The sequence below is a fragment of the Lathyrus oleraceus genome, chromosome 4 (genome assembly GCF_024323335.1).
Source record: "Lathyrus oleraceus cultivar Zhongwan6 chromosome 4, CAAS_Psat_ZW6_1.0, whole genome shotgun sequence".
Taxonomy (NCBI): Eukaryota; Viridiplantae; Streptophyta; class Magnoliopsida; order Fabales; family Fabaceae; genus Lathyrus; species Lathyrus oleraceus.
Window position 1 is genome coordinate 196912386 of NC_066582.1, and position 17449 is coordinate 196929834.

A 17449-nucleotide genomic window follows, 5' to 3' on the forward strand; every position below is an offset into this window, starting at 1 on the left:
AGGCATATACGGAGGCACCACCTCACGTACAATTCCCTCAAGATCACAAAACTTCCCAAACTCACTAGAGGTATACTCACCTCCACCATCCGTTTTGAGAATTTTGAGCTTCCGACCGCTTTGGCGCTCCACCATGGATTTGAAATTCTTGAAAACTCCAAATACCTCATCTTTTCTCTTGATAAGATATGTCCAAAGCTTCATACTAAAATCGTCAATGAACGTAACAAAATATCGATTGCCACCATAAGTCTCTACTTGCATCGGTTCGTAAACGTCGAAACATACCACCTCAAGTAAGTCTTTGGTTCTTCGACCCGCATCTTTGCTAAACACATTCTTGTGTTGTTTAGCCTTCACACATTCCTCACACAATTCAGTTGGAATACTAATGTGTGGCAGCCCCGTTACCATTTCACTTTGTTGCAACTATCTTAGACAACGATGCTCCATAACCTTTAACTCAACCTTAAAGGTTCTATTGGCAGTCATCGGCGCTTTTAGAATCAACACACCATTTGAATCCAAAATGCGTAAAATCTTGTCCTCCAAACGAATTTTGTACCCTCTTTCAAGTAATTGGCCAATGCTTAAAAGATTACACTTAATTCCCGGTATATACAAGACATCTTTGATCCTTGAATCTCCATCATTCCTTTTTCCGATCAAAACATCTCCTACCCATTCGGCGCTTAAAGTGGTGTCGTCGACAAATTTGACTTTACTTTTTGCCGCTTGATTGATTTGCACAAACCAATCTTTTCGACCCTTCATATGTGTTGAACAACCGGAATCCAAGTACCACTCATCTCTCCCTTGGACTCCATCACGAACGGTAACCAATGCAGTTCGATCCAAAGGCGTTTTCTCGCTATTTTCCGGAACGGTACAGCTGCTGTCCCGCAAACTGTCACTGCTGTAGTTGCTGCCCGGAACATCCGTAATGCCATAACTCTCCTCTGTGATCATTACTAGAAGTGTGTCCTCATCATCTACCTCTTCCCTAGCAACCTTGGCTTCATTATTGTGATTCTCATTCGATTTACCACGACACAAATTTGCAAAGTGTCCAAACTTTCTGCACTTGTAGCATTGCACCTTACTCACATCACGCTTCTTAAAATCATTGCTATGACCACTATCCTTGGAGCTACTTTCACCCTTTTCACTCGTCGAATGCTTTGAATTTTGCGAATCCTTTGAACCAACATTCTGAAAATTTGATTTACCTCTCGCCGCAAATTTTCCTTTCGACCTCTTATTCTTTTCATTGAAACACGCTTGCAAAGCAATCTCCGATTTGGCTTTGTCGGTGCCTCTCTCATCCATCCTTTGTTCATGTGCCTCTAACGAACTTTGCAATTCATCCTTGCTCAAAGTTGTTAGATCCTTTGATTCTTCAATAGCCACAACTATGTTGTTGAAACGCGACGTTAATGAAGGCAATACTTTCGATACAACATTCTGCTCAAGAATCGTTTCCCCACAAGATTTGATTTGATTAACTAACCGGGTAATGCGCGTAATGTAGTCATTGATCATTTCTTTGTCTTCCATTTGTGTTAACTCGAACTGTCGCTTGTAAGTTTGTAATCTTACAACCTTCGCTTTGACGGCACCGACATATGCTTTCTCCAAGATTTCCCATGCTTGCTTCGCCGATTCACAATCGCCAACCTTCTCGAAATTGTTGTTATCAACACACGAATGAATCAAGAATAGGGCTTTGTAATCCTTCTTCTTCTCTTCTTTGTGTGTAGCTCTTTGAATGTCGGTAGTCTCTGCCCCTAATTGTGTAACTCCATTGACGACGATCTCAAGCACCTCTTAATAACCAAACAAGACCCTCATTTATTTCGCCCATTTATCATAGTTCTTCGAATCAAGAATCGGGAGATTGGTGGGAATTCGATCATTGGAAACGGTTGACATTGTTGCAACGGATTAGGAACAATAACCAAGGCTCTTGATGCCAAATGTTAGAACATAAAACTCAAATTAAAGGTTTGAAATTGGTGGAAGAAAAGAAAATTGGGGAAGATGAAGTTGAGAGAGAATTAGAGAGAATAGAGTAATATTGGATGAATAGTAATTTTGGCATTAATTTTGAATTGGAAATATTACAAGTGTATTTATACATTGAGAGAATAAAATGATACAACTCAAAAATACAACTAAAGTGACTCTACAAATAAATTATGTTAGTTTTGGAAGGGTAAAAATAGAATTTAATTGCAATTAACAACTCTTTCCTTGCATGGACGCCACATGGCAAGCAACTGCTTCAAATTAATTGGTGTATGAGACTTCTTTCACAAATTGCTTATCTTTAACGTTTGTTAGCTTTTTGAATTCATAATTTCCTTAAATTTTTTTGAGACGCTCAAACTTATATTTGAGTCTTGCATTCTTCGAGCGAAGTTGAACTTATTTTACTTTTTGAAGATGATTGGCTTTGAACTTGAAAGTTTATATTTTATACAAAGTGGATTGAAATTGCATGTCTCTAACACATTAAAGGGAGAATCCCAATAAACTTTCGTTTCATTATTATTGTTTATTGAGTCTCATTTTCTATTGCACATTTTTGGATTAAGTTTTGAATCCAATTATTTTGACATGCATAATTCAAGTGTTTGTATTTGAGTATGATCATTATGTTTTAAGTCAATTGGTTGAGTTAATGGAACAAAAATCTTATTTGATGTTGTTTCAAGTTATGTGGGAATTAGAATCTCAAACCATTTTGAAAAACTTGAAAAATTGAGATTTCTTATGTGTGACTCGAATCACCCACAAGTTATGACTCAAATCAAATCAAATAGAGAATAACAAGAAATTTATAGTGTCCTTAAATTGAATCACAATTTACACTTGATTCGAATCATGCAACATTATAACTCGAATCACAAGTTGGACATGATTCGAATCATATAAGTCTTGTTAGCCACTACCCAATTTGATTCGAATCACACTTTGTACATGACTTAAATCACAAAGTTTTTCATATTTTCCTGCTTGGCTCTGTCCAAATTGATTTGAATCATGGTTTGTACATGACTCGAATCATGACCTTTCATGACTCGAATCATGACCCTTCATGACTCGAATCAGAGATATAACTCGAATCACGGGAAACGGGTCACTTCTTGTATGTTGATCTTGTTCCACTCTACTTGATCCCTTGACTCAAATCAATAAATGTTCTTGACTCAAATCTAACAACATTTTTTCACCTATTTTTGTGCTTAATCACCAACACTTATAAATTCTTTAGCCATCTTATTTTATAAAAACACAAAGAACGTAACAACAACAACAATAACAACTTCAATATTTGAAAATATCTTGCATTCGGAATGTCTTTCATCTTCAACCTCTAGTTTTGATTCAAATCTTGATTATGAAGATTTGTAATTGTTGAGGGAGATGTGTCTTAAACTGAAATTTCCTAAAGAGTTTTTAAAGATTTCCATAAGGCTTCCAAGAATGGGATTGTTGTGATTGGTGGTGAAAAAATCCAGTGAAAAGAATGAGTTATTTTCTCCAAACTGACCTTGCTAGAGCTATGTGGAAACCTACAAACAAGATATGAGTTCTTGTCAATCTTCTGCTAGTCTATCGCTCAAGAAATCGGTGGGATCAGGGGTGATTGCCACACATGAAAACTTGGAGATGATTGGTGAAGCTGGAAGATTCAAGAAGTGAGAATTGATTAATGATTTCATAGAGAGCTCAACATAAAGGTTGTATACAAATCAAGATCTAGATAGAAGATTTATTTTCTCATCATTATTCTGGATTAGTGATTGTATTAACTCGTGTTATTTTTGTCAAAATCTCTTGCATTCGAAATATCTTTCAGCTTCAACCACTAGTTTGGATTCATATCTTGATTATGAAGATTTGTAATTGTTGAGGGAAACGTGTCTTGAAACTAACATTTCTTGAAGAGTTTGTAAAGATTTCTAGTAGTATTCTAAGATTAGGATTGTTGTAACTGGTGATGACAAAATCCAGTGAAAATAAGGACGTTCTTCTCTCCAGGATGACCTTGGTAGAGCTGTCTGGAAGCCTATAGACAAGGTAGAAATTCTTCTCAATCTTCGTTTAGTCCATCACTCAAGAAATCGGTGGGACCATGGGTGATCGTAACATTCAAAAACTCGGAGATGATTGGTGAAGCTGGAAGATTCAAGAAGTGAGAATTGATTAATGATTTCTCATAGAGTTCAATATAAAGGTTGTATACAAGTCAAGATCCAGATAGAATATTTATTTTCTCATCATTATTCATGATTAGTGATTGTATTAACTCGTGTAATTTTTGTCAAAACATAGTGGAAAAACAACTTTAAATGGGAAACCATTGGATAATGGAATATGCTTCTGTGAGGATGATAAAGTCAAACCATTATACATCCCAATGTACTCTCTCTCTCTCTCTCTGAGAAAAAAAAACATGTCATATTTCTTAATAACAGATTCAGAGTCCATAGGAGTTTCTGAAAGAATCTCTTTTTCAAGTTCTTTACTCTTGCTTTTGAGGGCAGAGTTATCTTTTTTAAGATTGCAAACTTTTTCTTTTAGAGTGGAGATTTCTTTCTTTAGGTCACTATGGGCTTCAGACTCAGCTACATGAATTTGTTTCAAATCCTTGTACCTATTATGAAGCCTCTGATACATTCCAAGAATCTCAGTCAGACATAACTCTACTTCAGGATGAGTTAAGTTAGAGAATAACTCATTAGAGTCTGATTCTGATTCTGATCTTGATCTAGAGTCAGATGCTTTTGTGCTTTCCATCAACACCACGTTGGCTTGATCTTCTTCAAAATCACCTTTTGAAGACTCAAAGTCGCCTCATGTAGCCATCAGAACCTTCTTCTTATCTTTGAAGAACTTTTTCTTTCTTTAGCTTGGGACATTAATTCATGTAGTGGCCTAGCTCCTTGCACTCGAAACATATGACATCTTTGTTAGAACCAGACTTCTTTTGTCTAGATGTTGACTTAAAAAGTCCACTTATTCTCATGTTTCCTATGGGTTGCTTTTGTATCTTTCTCCAAAGTTAATTATTTTTTTTGGAAATAAGAGAAAGCTCATCTTCTTCATCAAAATCTTCTTCTTCAGCTTGAAATTTCGTTGTCTTTTATGTCTTGCCTTTGGATTTAAAAGCCACAAAATTTCCTTTTCTTTGAGGCGCATTCTCTTCCAAATCTATCTCATGACTTCTTAAATAACTAACAAGTTCTTCCAGAGTCGTATTGTTTGGATCTCTGGACACCTTAAGAGCAATCACCATAGGCCTTCACTTCTTTGGTAAGCATTTGATGATCTTCTTCACATGACCTGATGTAGTGTAACCTTTTTTAAAAGCCTTTAAGCCAACTACAAGTGTTTGAAACCTTGAGAACATGTCCTCAATAATTTCACCATCCTCCATTTTGAAGGCTTCATACTTTTGAATCAAGGCCAAAGCCTTGGTTTCTTTTACTTGTTTGTTTCCTTCATGAGACATTCTAAGAGAATCAACTATAGGCTTTGCAGATTCTCTATTTATTATCTTTTCATACTCAGTGTATGAGATAACATTCAACATAATGGTTCTAGACCTATAATTATTTTTGTTATCTTTCTTTTGTTGGTCATTCATCTTGCTTATTTCTAACTTAACACCATTTGTATCCAAGGGATGTGTATAGCCATCTATGACGATCCCACAAGTATGCATCATAACCAAGGAAGAAACTTTCGATTCTATCCTTCCAATAATCAAACTTGTATCTATTAAAGACTGGAGGTTTAGAAGAGTAGTGATCTTTTTAATTATTGATAGCTTCCCTAATGTGTTTGAAAAACTAAATCTTTTACTAACATAATTAAGTGTTTGATATAAAATAATCAATAATAGAACTGGAGATTTACTGCCAAGGTCAAGAAAAACAATAAAGGGGGGATTGAATTGGGTTTCTAGATTAATTTTTTTTCGCAACCTAAGAACAAATAGCAAAGATAAAAAAAGATAAAGGACACAAGTATTTTTATCCTGATTTGTCGTTAACTAAGCTACATCAAATCCACCCGCTAGAGTGATTTTTCATTCTTAAAAAAAGACTTAGTCCACTAATCAAATACTTGATTAGAAACTCAAAGATAATCAGTCTAAGACTTCTTGAGAATCCTGACTATAGTTAAGTGTATACAGTTTAGTGTCTGGTTCATTCAGAGTTCAGAGTGCGTCTACAGTTCAGTGTTTGGTTCATCCAAAGTTAACGTATTCAGAGTCATAATTAGTTTTCTTGATCTGCATATTTAACAAAATAATTAGAGTACAAAATTGTTCTCTCTATATATTAAGATTTGTTATCATCAAAATTCAAGGATAGTTGCATAACCAAACTTGTTCCAACAATCTCCCTTTTTTTATGATGACAAATCCACGTATTTTGATGAACAATTTTTACTTGGATAATCAATTTTTATAAAACATCAGAGTTAGGTTTGTAAGCTCCCTTTGAGTTGTACACTTATCAACATTATTCTCAGCTTCTTCAGAGTGAGATTTGTAAGCTCCCCTTAAGATTGAGACTAGAAATTTTTTGATTTTCCAGGAAAAAACAATCAGCATGACAAAAAAACATTCACCTAGTTAACATAAGAGTTTCAAAGCTTGGTTTTTATCAAGGAGACATCTGATTGACTGGTTAATAAACTTAACAACACAAATATGATTTCCTGGTTAATAAATCTACAAAAAGTTAAGGCATAAGAATAATTTGTTTGTGATTTATTATGGGATAAAGATATATAAAAATCATATATTTTTCTCCCCCTTCGTCATCAATAAAAAAGAATAAAATGAAATGAAAATTAAATTTTTTTATAAATTGAAGGAAAAAGTACAAGCATTTGTAGTAAAAAAGAAACTTAAAAGCTGGTAAAAAACTAAAAGAGAAAACAAGCTTCATGGTGGGGGTGGGAGTCTAGAAGGGATGGTAGTCAACATGTTATGAATATGAGAGTTAGTCTCATCCTGACGATCCAGCATGGTCCTGACTTCTTTGTTTTCCTTCTTTATCTCTTCCAAGGTCTTCAAAATAATAGAGGTAATTGTCTTAGAAGTAGGGGGTTTAGAATTAGGAGTCACAAAAGTTGCTCCAACTTCATGTTGAAGAGCTAAGTTCTGTTTAGAGTTAGCACTCCCAAAAGTTTCTCCAACTTCAAGCTAAAGAACTAAGTTCTGTTCTGAAAGATGAATCATATAAGTTGCTCTAACTACATGTTGATTAGCTAAGTTTTAGGCAGAAGAATTTCTAGCTTCAATTTGAGTAGCTAACATGGATTCTCCCTAATTTATAACAGGTTTTGGTGTTGTGAGCGCCAAAATTGTAGACTTAGCTAAGGACTCATCAATATACTTTTTTAACTACAGAATTGGATTCATCACTTCAAAGAATATGGATGAGAAGTTTTTCAGTACTACTTCATAAGAAAGATCTTTGAGAAATTTGGAGTAGTTAACTGACCAATCCCTAAATTGATCCCATAATGCAGTGCTTTCAGCAGGGTTGACACAGTTTGGGACAACCTGTCTCATAAAGCTTAGAATTTCAACAATTTTTGATTATATATCATTTAATGCTTCATTAAAAGAAGGTGTCGAAGGGGTATTTTTAGAGATATTAGTCGGGGTTCTAACCCCGTTACTCGAGTTAGACTCAGATTCAAAGTTGGAGGTGGAAGAAGAAAGTTGAACTACATATGGGTCCTTATTAGAGAAAAACTATCTTTCAAAAGAGGAATCGTCTAAATAAATATGGGTTCCTTGTAGTATGTCATCAAAGAATTCGTTAAAGACGTGTGATTTAATATGATCAGAGGAAGGAGGTGAGGTGTTTATGGGTGAGGTTTTATGAGTATTTAGATGTTCAGATACAATGTGTTACGATGAAGGTGGACGTAGAGGTGGATATTAAGGTTGTTGTTGGATTGGTTCATTTGTGGTATCAGGTTCTTTTGTGGTTTTAGGTTGATTTGTAGGTTTGTTTATGGTACCAAATGGTTGGTTTTGGATGGGTGTGTTTGGGAAAAGAATTGATGAAAAATTAACCTTAACAAAATCAGAAAGAGTAGAACTCTCAGCATTATAGGACTTACTTGGATTCTGGGTAGTGTAAGACCCCAATTTTGACCCTAATATCCCTCATACTATCCAATCATTTGCATTGCCTTTGGGATCACACCTTAACATCCTCTTTAACCCTCATTCATTGGGTTTGCATTAGGAGAGATCACCAAGCACATTTGATTGTATCATACTTTATTTTTCTTTGTTTACTAACCAAAATACCAAAAATATGTCTATGTATAGCTTTGTTTCTTTTGTAGGTAGTGTTTGCATCCACATATGCCTCATCAAGCTCACATCTAGGGTTTGAGACTCCCAGTGCAAAGAGATCAATCAAAATATGGTTCATATTGGTTCTAATCATCATATATCGATCCCCATGATCTTCATTTATCATTTTGATCAAGAGTTCATCGAGAGTTTGAAGCTTGTTTGCCTTGGAAGCCCTAATTCATCTGGATATCTTGTGTGACTTCCTTAGCAAGTTTCTTCAACTAATGGTCCAATATATAAAGGGATACTTCACCATACATAATCTTATACATATACGATCCTCCATGAGTCCCAAAGATCAAAATAACTTCAAGTTTGCAAGTTGGTTCAAAGAGGTTGACCAGAGAAAGTCAACTGGTCAAAACTAGGGTTCCCTAGACCCTATCTCCTACAATTGTTGACATATGAAAATGAACACAATAGAAAAGTTACTCTTTATGACATTACAAACAACTTTTATGTTGGCATCAAGATCTAGTTTTGCTTGGAAAGTCACTTTTTATGGTGAAAGATTATAGGTCATTTTGTTTGTGCCTTAGTTAGGAGGTTAAATTCCAAGGACCATAACTTGCTCAATATTTATGAGATGAATGCCATCCAAGTTTCATGATCAATTTCAATATGTCATATCCAACTTTTATTCTTTTAGAATTGTCAAATTAAACTTTCAAGGGCATGTGCAAAGATGAAATATTATAGGTCATTTTGGCCCATTAAAAACACTTCTGACTTTTCAAAAATAATGAAATTTTTTCTCCAAAGTCCTTTGATCTTGTTTGACCTATGATAAATCTCTTGGCCATTTATTTGGTGTTTTGAAGAGGTTTTAGGTTTTTGATCAAATATAATTTAATTTAATGCATTTTTATTTAATTTTTTAATTGTTTAATTGTGTAGAAATTATGTTGAGCCATTTTTATTAACTTGTGAGGTTTGACTATGTGTTTGGGCCTTGGTCAAGGTTGATTTGACTTTTGTTGGATTAAAATCATTGGATTTAGGGGATTGATGAAATGTACATTTCATATCCCAAAATGAATGAATGATTTTAATTTGATAAAATTCCTCCCATGACCAATTTGTGTTTGTCTCATTTCCCCTCGCTTTTCATCTTCAATCCCATTTTGTCCCATCCCTTTCATTGACCAATGACATCTCAATATCCTAAGGTTAATTGGTTCATCAATAACTTCATGTTAGATGAACCAATACAAGTATGGATGAGATTAAGTTCATCCTTTGATCATTTTCTTTTTGTGTGTGGTATGTTTTAGGAGTATGGTTCATTATACCATATCTCTAACATGCATTAACACCAAAATTTCTATTGTCCGGCCTCAGATAGTTGTGATTTCTACATAAGTCCAATTACGATTGCTTAACACAGTGCTAAATTTTGATCCAGGGGCATAGAATTCTAGTAAGTGGGATTGTAAGTCTCTCCCCTTTCATCGTATTGTGTGGAAACTTGGCCTTTTTTTCTTCCTTTGGAAGATGTCTTGGTTCAAGGATCCATGCTTGTGAATAGAGGGTTGAGTGTTCTTCAAAGAATGACTTAAACAATTGAAAAGCACAACTCCACTAACATCTAATCAACTAACATTTGACTAACTTTTATTCTTGTTACTTTTAATTTCAAGTCATTTACTTTATGTCATTTAAATTTAAGTCATTTACCATTTCATTTGCCATTTACATATCATTTCACTTGTTTATGTTTATGCCATTTTCACTTTGCTCACTTGAGCCATATATTGTGATTATATATATTTGTTTGTGTATCTTGTTTGTGTTTGTGGTCTTAGGACCTTAAAATACCCAATAAACAACAAAAACCCTATGAAAATATTTGTCTGGACTGTTGGATTTGATATGGGCTTTGGACTTAGAATTAGGCAACATTCCCTATGCAAAAAGACTTGGCCAATGCCAATACTTCTGAAACCAAGTTCTTGTGATTTGAATTCTCATCTGATGCAAGTATTGATATCCATTTGAGTTCATATGCTACATGGTCTTGGTGCAAATGTTATTTTGAACCTGGATCTAATGCATTACTCTAAGCCATTCAAGGAGTGTGTTATCTGATACATGGGGAAGATTTTGAAGAAGACTATGAAGTTGCTAGCTTGGATTGGGGCTATCTTTATTGGATGCCTTGTTCTTCATCTTGCTTGCTTGTTGATATTGCTTGATTTTAAAGTCCAAAGGAAAATTGAGTTTCTATATGACATTCATGTCTATTGGATTGCATCACATTGGTCAGATCTTTTCAACTCGCAACTTTTAAATTTTTTGCTTAGGATCAGTCTCTTCATCTCCTCCCACTTCTTAAATTTCAAATCTATCCCTCTTTTCAAAATCTTCTTTGCTTGTGATTTCTAAACTTAGACTTTTTTTTTGCAAATTAGAAACCTTGGCCTTATGTCGTTGCTTTTTTGAAGTCTTTTCTTAAATCAAACTTGTAAATGAATATAACCATATTAGACTTTAAATTTCAAAAGACAAAAAGAACTAACACTCATTCAAACTCTTTTAGGCTTTTTGTGCTTCTTTTAAACTTAAAACTTTGTTAAAGTAATTCACTCACTTTGAAATTGATACCACGAACTACGAAGTTTTGATCCCTCATTTTATGTTGGTACATAGGCACAAGTCCGAAGGTCTTGTCAAACACAAAAATATAATTAATAAATTCTTTTCTCATCCCGACACTCTATTTATTGCAAACATCTTTTATACCAAAACACATACATACATAAAAAGGGCTCCCTAGGAGTACCTAGGACACTTTGGGTGCTAACACCTTCCCTCTGTGTAACCAACCCCCTTACCTGTAATCTCTGGAATTTTATTAGTTTTGATTTGAAAACTTCTTATCTTTGGGTTTCGTTCGTACTTTTCCCTTTTCCTTTGGAAACAATAAAAGCGCGGTGGCGACTCTGGTTTTATTGACGTTAAGTTTATCTATAACTTTATGGTCATGAATTTACTGCTACAAAACCCTCAAGGATGAATACTCGGTAAATACCAAGCAAGAAGAACATGGTAAATTTGAAATAAATAAAGTTTGGGATTTTGTCATTAGTGTAACCACCCAAACTGCTTTCATGATTACCGACTGACCCCACAAAGCAACACGAGTCTTTTCATCATGTTTTGTCCTCACTGACACGCTTTTCGAAAAACTTCCCAGAAGGTCACCCATCCAAACACTACTCCAAGCCAATCACGCTTAACTATGGAGTTCTCACCTGTTAGGCTACCGAAAAGAAGATGCATCTTGTTGGTATAGGTAGCACCAATTAATCCTTATAAGCCTTCATTTAACCATGTAGTCACATACCTGCACAACCTCAGGATCCCTCTCATTTCGATGTGAATTAGATTTTTCCCTGGAAGATGCTAGGAGTGTCTCATTGGCATCTATCGTGCACCGATAACCACTCCCTCGCCCTCGGGTGTTACATGTAACCACTCTTCACTCTCTTCGATTTCAGGTGTTACATGTCCACCAACTTCCACTTGGTTCATCCCCAAACCACATCGTACTGGGAGAGGTATGGCTCTGATACCATTTGTAATTCCCCAAACTGCTTTCATGATTACCGACTGATCCCATAAACCAACACGTGTCTTTTCATCATGCTTTGTCCTCACTCACACGCTTTCTAGGAAACTTCCCAGAAGGTCACCTATCCAAATACTAATCCAAGTCAAGCATTCTTAACTATGGAGTTCTTATTTGTAAGGCTACCGAAAAGAAGATGCATCTTGTTGGTATAGGTAGTACTATTTAATCCTTATAAGCCTTCATTTAACCATGCAGTCACATACCTACACAACCTCAGGATCCATCTCATTCCTATGTGAACTCGGTTTTTCCCTAAAAGCCACTAGGAATGTCTCATTGTCATGCCTCGTTCACCAATAACCACTCCCTCTCCCTCGGGTGTTACATGTAACCACTCTCTGCTCTCTTCAGTCTCGGGTGTTACATGCCCACCTTTTCCCCTGTCGCTCGCCTGGAAGTTATATGAATGTTACTTGGAATAACCTATCTTTTAAAATTCAAATTATATCAAATGGATGTTAATAGTTCCTTCTCAAATGGATATTTGAATGAAGAAGTATATGTCGAATAACCCAAAGGGTTCATCGATCCTTATTCTTCAGATCATGAGTAAAAGCTTAAGAAGGCGCTATATGGGTTGAAACAAGCTACTATAGCTTGGTATGAAAGACTCATTGAGTTTATAACTAGTAATCTTTATGTGAAATGAGGAATTGAAAAAAACTCTTTTTTTCAAGAAAGAAGAAGGAAAACTCATGATAGCTCCAATCTATCTATACGATATTGTGTTTGGAGGAATGTCAAGCAATATGGTAGAACATTTTGTTCAACAAATGGATTATGAGTTCGGAATAATATTAGTAGGATAACTTACATACTTTCTTGGTTTTCAAGTTAAACAAATGAAAGAATACATGTTTGTTTCTCAAATCACAACTTCTACGTATCAGTAACTTTGGGTCCCCTCAAATATTCTATTTATTTTAACCTAAAAATTGTATTTAAGTTAATTATCGCACTTTTACGCCTCAAATCCTATGCACTTCCTCCTTACTACTCATACTTTACCAAATTCTAATTTATACCCCCAATCTCACTATTTCTCTTATTTTATTATTATTCCATTACTATGATTAAATGAACTAGCCTAAATTCCCATAAATTCAACAAAATATCACGTACATCACATAATTCATTTAAAATAATTTAAATCACTTAAGTAATTGAATAAAATTAAATACAAATTTCAATTAAAAAAATTAATCAAATTCGGGGTGTTACACGCTCCACTCATATCAATCATCTTTCATCTTCTTTGAAATCTCAACCTATCACTCCAATTATTCATCTTCAACCCAAACCTTTTACAAACATGGTTGGAACGCGTCAAGATACAAACACTTATGGCAAAGAAAATAAGAATGTAAAAAATGCAAATAAGTCATCCAAGAAGGATAAAGTTGTCGTCAATATGCATGGAGTAAAAGTGAAAGGTGTTGTTAGTGGAGGGATGGAAAATGGTCATGTCAAAGTTTTTCCCTCATTGAATAACTAAATGAGGTAATGAAAAGGAAACTCAAGAAAATCACTGATCGTGCTCCTCTCACCATGTCTGAAATAACAAGGGAAGGTGTGGAATCTTCTATGAAGGCACCAGAAAACACCAAAGAACATACCAATCCTCAAGCGAAAATCTCGATGCAACCATCAGATGAAGTATTAGAAGTTGTTCCTCTCAAAGTTATGTTTCCTAACAAAGAAAAAGGTAAGTCTTCTAAATCCTCTAAACAATCAAAATCTATTACTCCCTCAAATGTGTCTTCTCCTATGCTAGTTTCTGTAGCATCCAAACCTAGTAACGAGACTAAGAATGTCGTTTGTAATGATTCAGACAATATTAATCAACTCCTAGAAACTCTTAATGCATGCGATAACCCTGCAAGTGAAAACAATGTTGATAAGATTCTAATTGAGAACCCAGTCTTGGAGAAACCATTGAATAATCCTTATATGGATATTGATCCTACTACTATATGAAAAGTTGTTGTTCAAGATGTTGAAGACATCTTGACTGATATTATGTTATGAAATTCTAGTTATCAGACTTTCGATGTCACACGGGTTGTTATGACATCCAAATCTGCACAGACAAGATTTATGCAGAACTTAAAAGTAAGTGCAGTAAATAACACAAGTAATTGTTCACCCAGTTCAGTCCAACATGACCTACGTCTGGGGGCTACCAAGCCAGGGAGGAAATCCACTATTAGTAGTATTAATTCAAAGCTAAACTCACCCGTTTACAACTCTTCACTTAATCCCTACCCAATGCAATTTCAATCTTACACTAAGATCAGAGTTCCTACTCACTCCCCCTCAATCACCTCAGTGATTACTACCTTTAATCAATATTAAAGACAATTTTGAAGTCACACTTCAAACAATTCTTGATTGTGCTTAACAGCTTTAATCAAGATACACAGCACTCACGCTTAAAAGCTTAGAGTGACACAACACTTACAACTCAATGAACACCCTACACCAAAGCAATCATCTACGAGATAACAACTTGGTTTACAAGATATGTCTAATACAAGACTCACAAAAATACAGCAGTGAAGTATGATGGACACACTAAATCTTCACGCCTCAAAATCCCCAGTTCTGAATGAAGGAACGACTTCCTTTTATATTGCAGTACTTGGGCCTTTGCACTTGTATTTTCCTGAATTTAAGGTCACCCGAGTTTCCCTAAATTCCACATCTAGGTTACTAACAAATAGGCTATTTGTTAGGTTCATTAAATGTAGCTTGGTTGTTGATTTCCTGGATTTTCTCTCAGCTGTTGAATCCCTGAAGAATAGCCTGAGAAAAAGCTGAAACAGAAAACTAAACAACCTACAATATAGCATATGCTGTCAGGAATGAATGTCACAACATTCAGCTTGACATCAAGGACCATATGCTAAGTCTGTTTTTCCTGAAAACAGACTGTACAAGTTTGCTGAACTGTACATGACCAAACTGTCCATTCTACAGTAGCAGCTTACATTAATACATGTCAAAGTATCCAATTTGACATTTACACATTTAGCCTTAAGTCAGTTCTGTTATCCTTTTGAAGGGCAGACTGAGAAACATACTGAAGTGTAGCAGAACACCACTCTGTCTATTGTTCAGTATATGCTGTCCATGATGAATGTCACAACATCCAGTTTGACATTCATATAGTAGGCTTTATGTCAGGTCTGGTATTTCCTTGATAACCAGACTTAAAATGAATACTGAGCTCTAACAAAACACCAACTGTTCTATTCCTCAGTATCTGCTGACAGGGATGAATGTCACCACATCCAATTTGACATTCAATAAATCCTGTATTAGCTAATCCTGCAGTAAGTTACTCAAGTATGTCATGACATTAGTCAAGACATCAGAGTACAGTTAGATACTCTAACCTCCAATGCAGTTACACAAACGCCTTCACAACATGTCATGACATCAGCCAAGACATTAGAATCCAGCTAGTGTTTTACCATACAATGCAGCCAATTAAACACCTACAAACTCCCCCTTTGGCAAATTTTTGGCTAAAACACTTTGATCCTACAACAGAGTTCATAGCAGCGGAAATCACACATCTAGCAGGGAATATACCTAGCTAATACACTCAGAGTGACAACACACTCACACAGATGGAAGTTAAATAAAAACTTCACACACACATCAGCACACAAACAGAAGTTAAATAAAAACTTCATCACACATCAGCTGCAGGGGAGGGAATCTTGAACCTGTCATGAATATCTGTTTCAACACACTAATCTGTTGTCCTGGGGTATCACCTGTTACTCCCCCTTTTTGGAAAAAATGTTGCCAAAGCAATACAGACTTACACATAACTGACAGACTTACAGACTTGGTTTTACTTCACATTTTCAACCAAGTTAGCACCCACTTGATCTTGCTTCACAGCTTTGATCAAGTAATCACCCACTTTTGCTTTACAATAGGTACCGCCATATCAGATGCCATGACTTTGTGTCTGACATCCAGAACCACTCCTGCATGAACAGTGTCCTTGAACTCCTGCAGGTGCATAGGCCGCCTCACGTTAGGATATCTCCTGATCCTCTTGTTGCCACACTTGTTGTAAGTGGCATATCTATGATCTGTTGACCAATCAAAGCATAGTTCCAATTGTTTAATAGGCAGAGATATTAAACAATACATCCCAAACATCATTGGTTGCTATAAGTTCTCAGATAGACATATTCCCAGTTTGTCCCTTAGGTTTTCAAACTGAGTAGCATCCAGAGCCTTTGTAAATATGTCAGCCAGTTGAAGTTCAGTGGCTACATGTACCAAGGTAATCACCTTGTCTTCCACCAGATCTCTGATGAAATGATGTCTAATGTCAATATGTTTGGTCCTGCTGTGTTGGATGGGATTCTTGGAAATATTGATGGCACTGAGATTGTCACAGAACAATGTCATGACATTTTGAGTGACATTGTACTCAGTGAGCATCTGTTTCATCCAAACCAGTTGGGAACAACTGCTTCCAGCAGCTATGTATTCAGCCTCAGCAATGGACAGGGATACACAATTCTGCTTCTTGCTGAACCAAGATATGAGATTGTCTCCCAAGAAGAAACAACCCCCTGATGTGCTTTTTCTGTCATCAGCACTCCCAGCCCAGTCAGCATCACAGTACCCAGTTAGGACAGGCTCAGAACCATGTGAGTACAGCATCCCATAGTCACAAGTCCCATTGATGTACTTGAGAATCCTTTTGACTTGATTCAAGTGGCTCACTTTAGGCTCTGCTTGGTATCTAGCACACACTCCAACTGCATAAGAAATGTCAGGTCTACTTGCAGTTAGGTATAGTAGACTGCCTATCATGCTTCTATACAGACATTGATCAACACTAGCCCCTCCATCATCTTTGGTTAACTTTAGATGAGTAGGAGCAGGAGTTCTCTTGTGCCTAGCATTATCCATACCAAACTTCTTGACTATGTTTTTGGCATACTTGCTTTGAGAGAGAAACATAGAGTCCTCCATTTGGTTGACTTGCATTCCAAGAAAATAAGTCAGCTCCCCAACCAGACTTATTTCAAACTCAGATTGCATTTGGTGAACAAAATGTTTTACCATTTGTTCTGACATTCCACCAAAGACTATATCATCCACATAGATTTGAGCAATCATGATTTTCCCTTCTTCATCTTTCACAAACAAGGTTTTATCTATCCCGCCTTTTCTGTATCCATTTGAGGTTAGAAATTCAGTCAACCTCTCATACCATGCTCTAGGAGCTTGCTTCAACCCATACAAGGCTTTCTTCAACTTGTACACGTGCTTAGGTTGGTTAGGATCACAGAACCCTTTAGGTTGTTCCACATAGACTTCTTCATTTAAGTAGCCATTCAAGAATGCACTCTTCACATCCATTTGGAACAGTT

General features: G+C 35.8%; 1 protein-coding gene across 1 annotated transcript; it reads right to left on the minus strand.

The window, feature by feature from the left end:
- Nucleotides 1-429: 429 nt before the first annotated feature.
- On the minus strand, nt 430-4806 carry LOC127136648 (uncharacterized). Its single transcript, XM_051063186.1, has 2 exons — nt 4368-4806; nt 430-1826 (listed from the first exon to the last, which is right to left on the minus strand). The coding sequence occupies exons 1-2, from the start codon at nt 4804-4806 to the stop codon at nt 430-432; spliced, it is 1836 nt and encodes a 611-aa protein (XP_050919143.1).
- Between the last annotated feature and the right edge of the window lie 12643 nt (nt 4807-17449).

What these genes read in the sequence shown, in the direction of transcription:
- LOC127136648 (XM_051063186.1), bottom strand. Translation starts at nt 4,806, where the DNA reads ATGGAAAGCACAAAAGCATCTGACTCTAGATCAAGATCAGAATCAGAA. An exon ending in GCATATTCCATTATCCAATG is followed by an intron (nt 1,827 to 4,367) that starts GTTTCCCATTTA and finishes TTGGTTATTAAG; the next exon opens with AGGTGCTTGAGATCGTCGTC.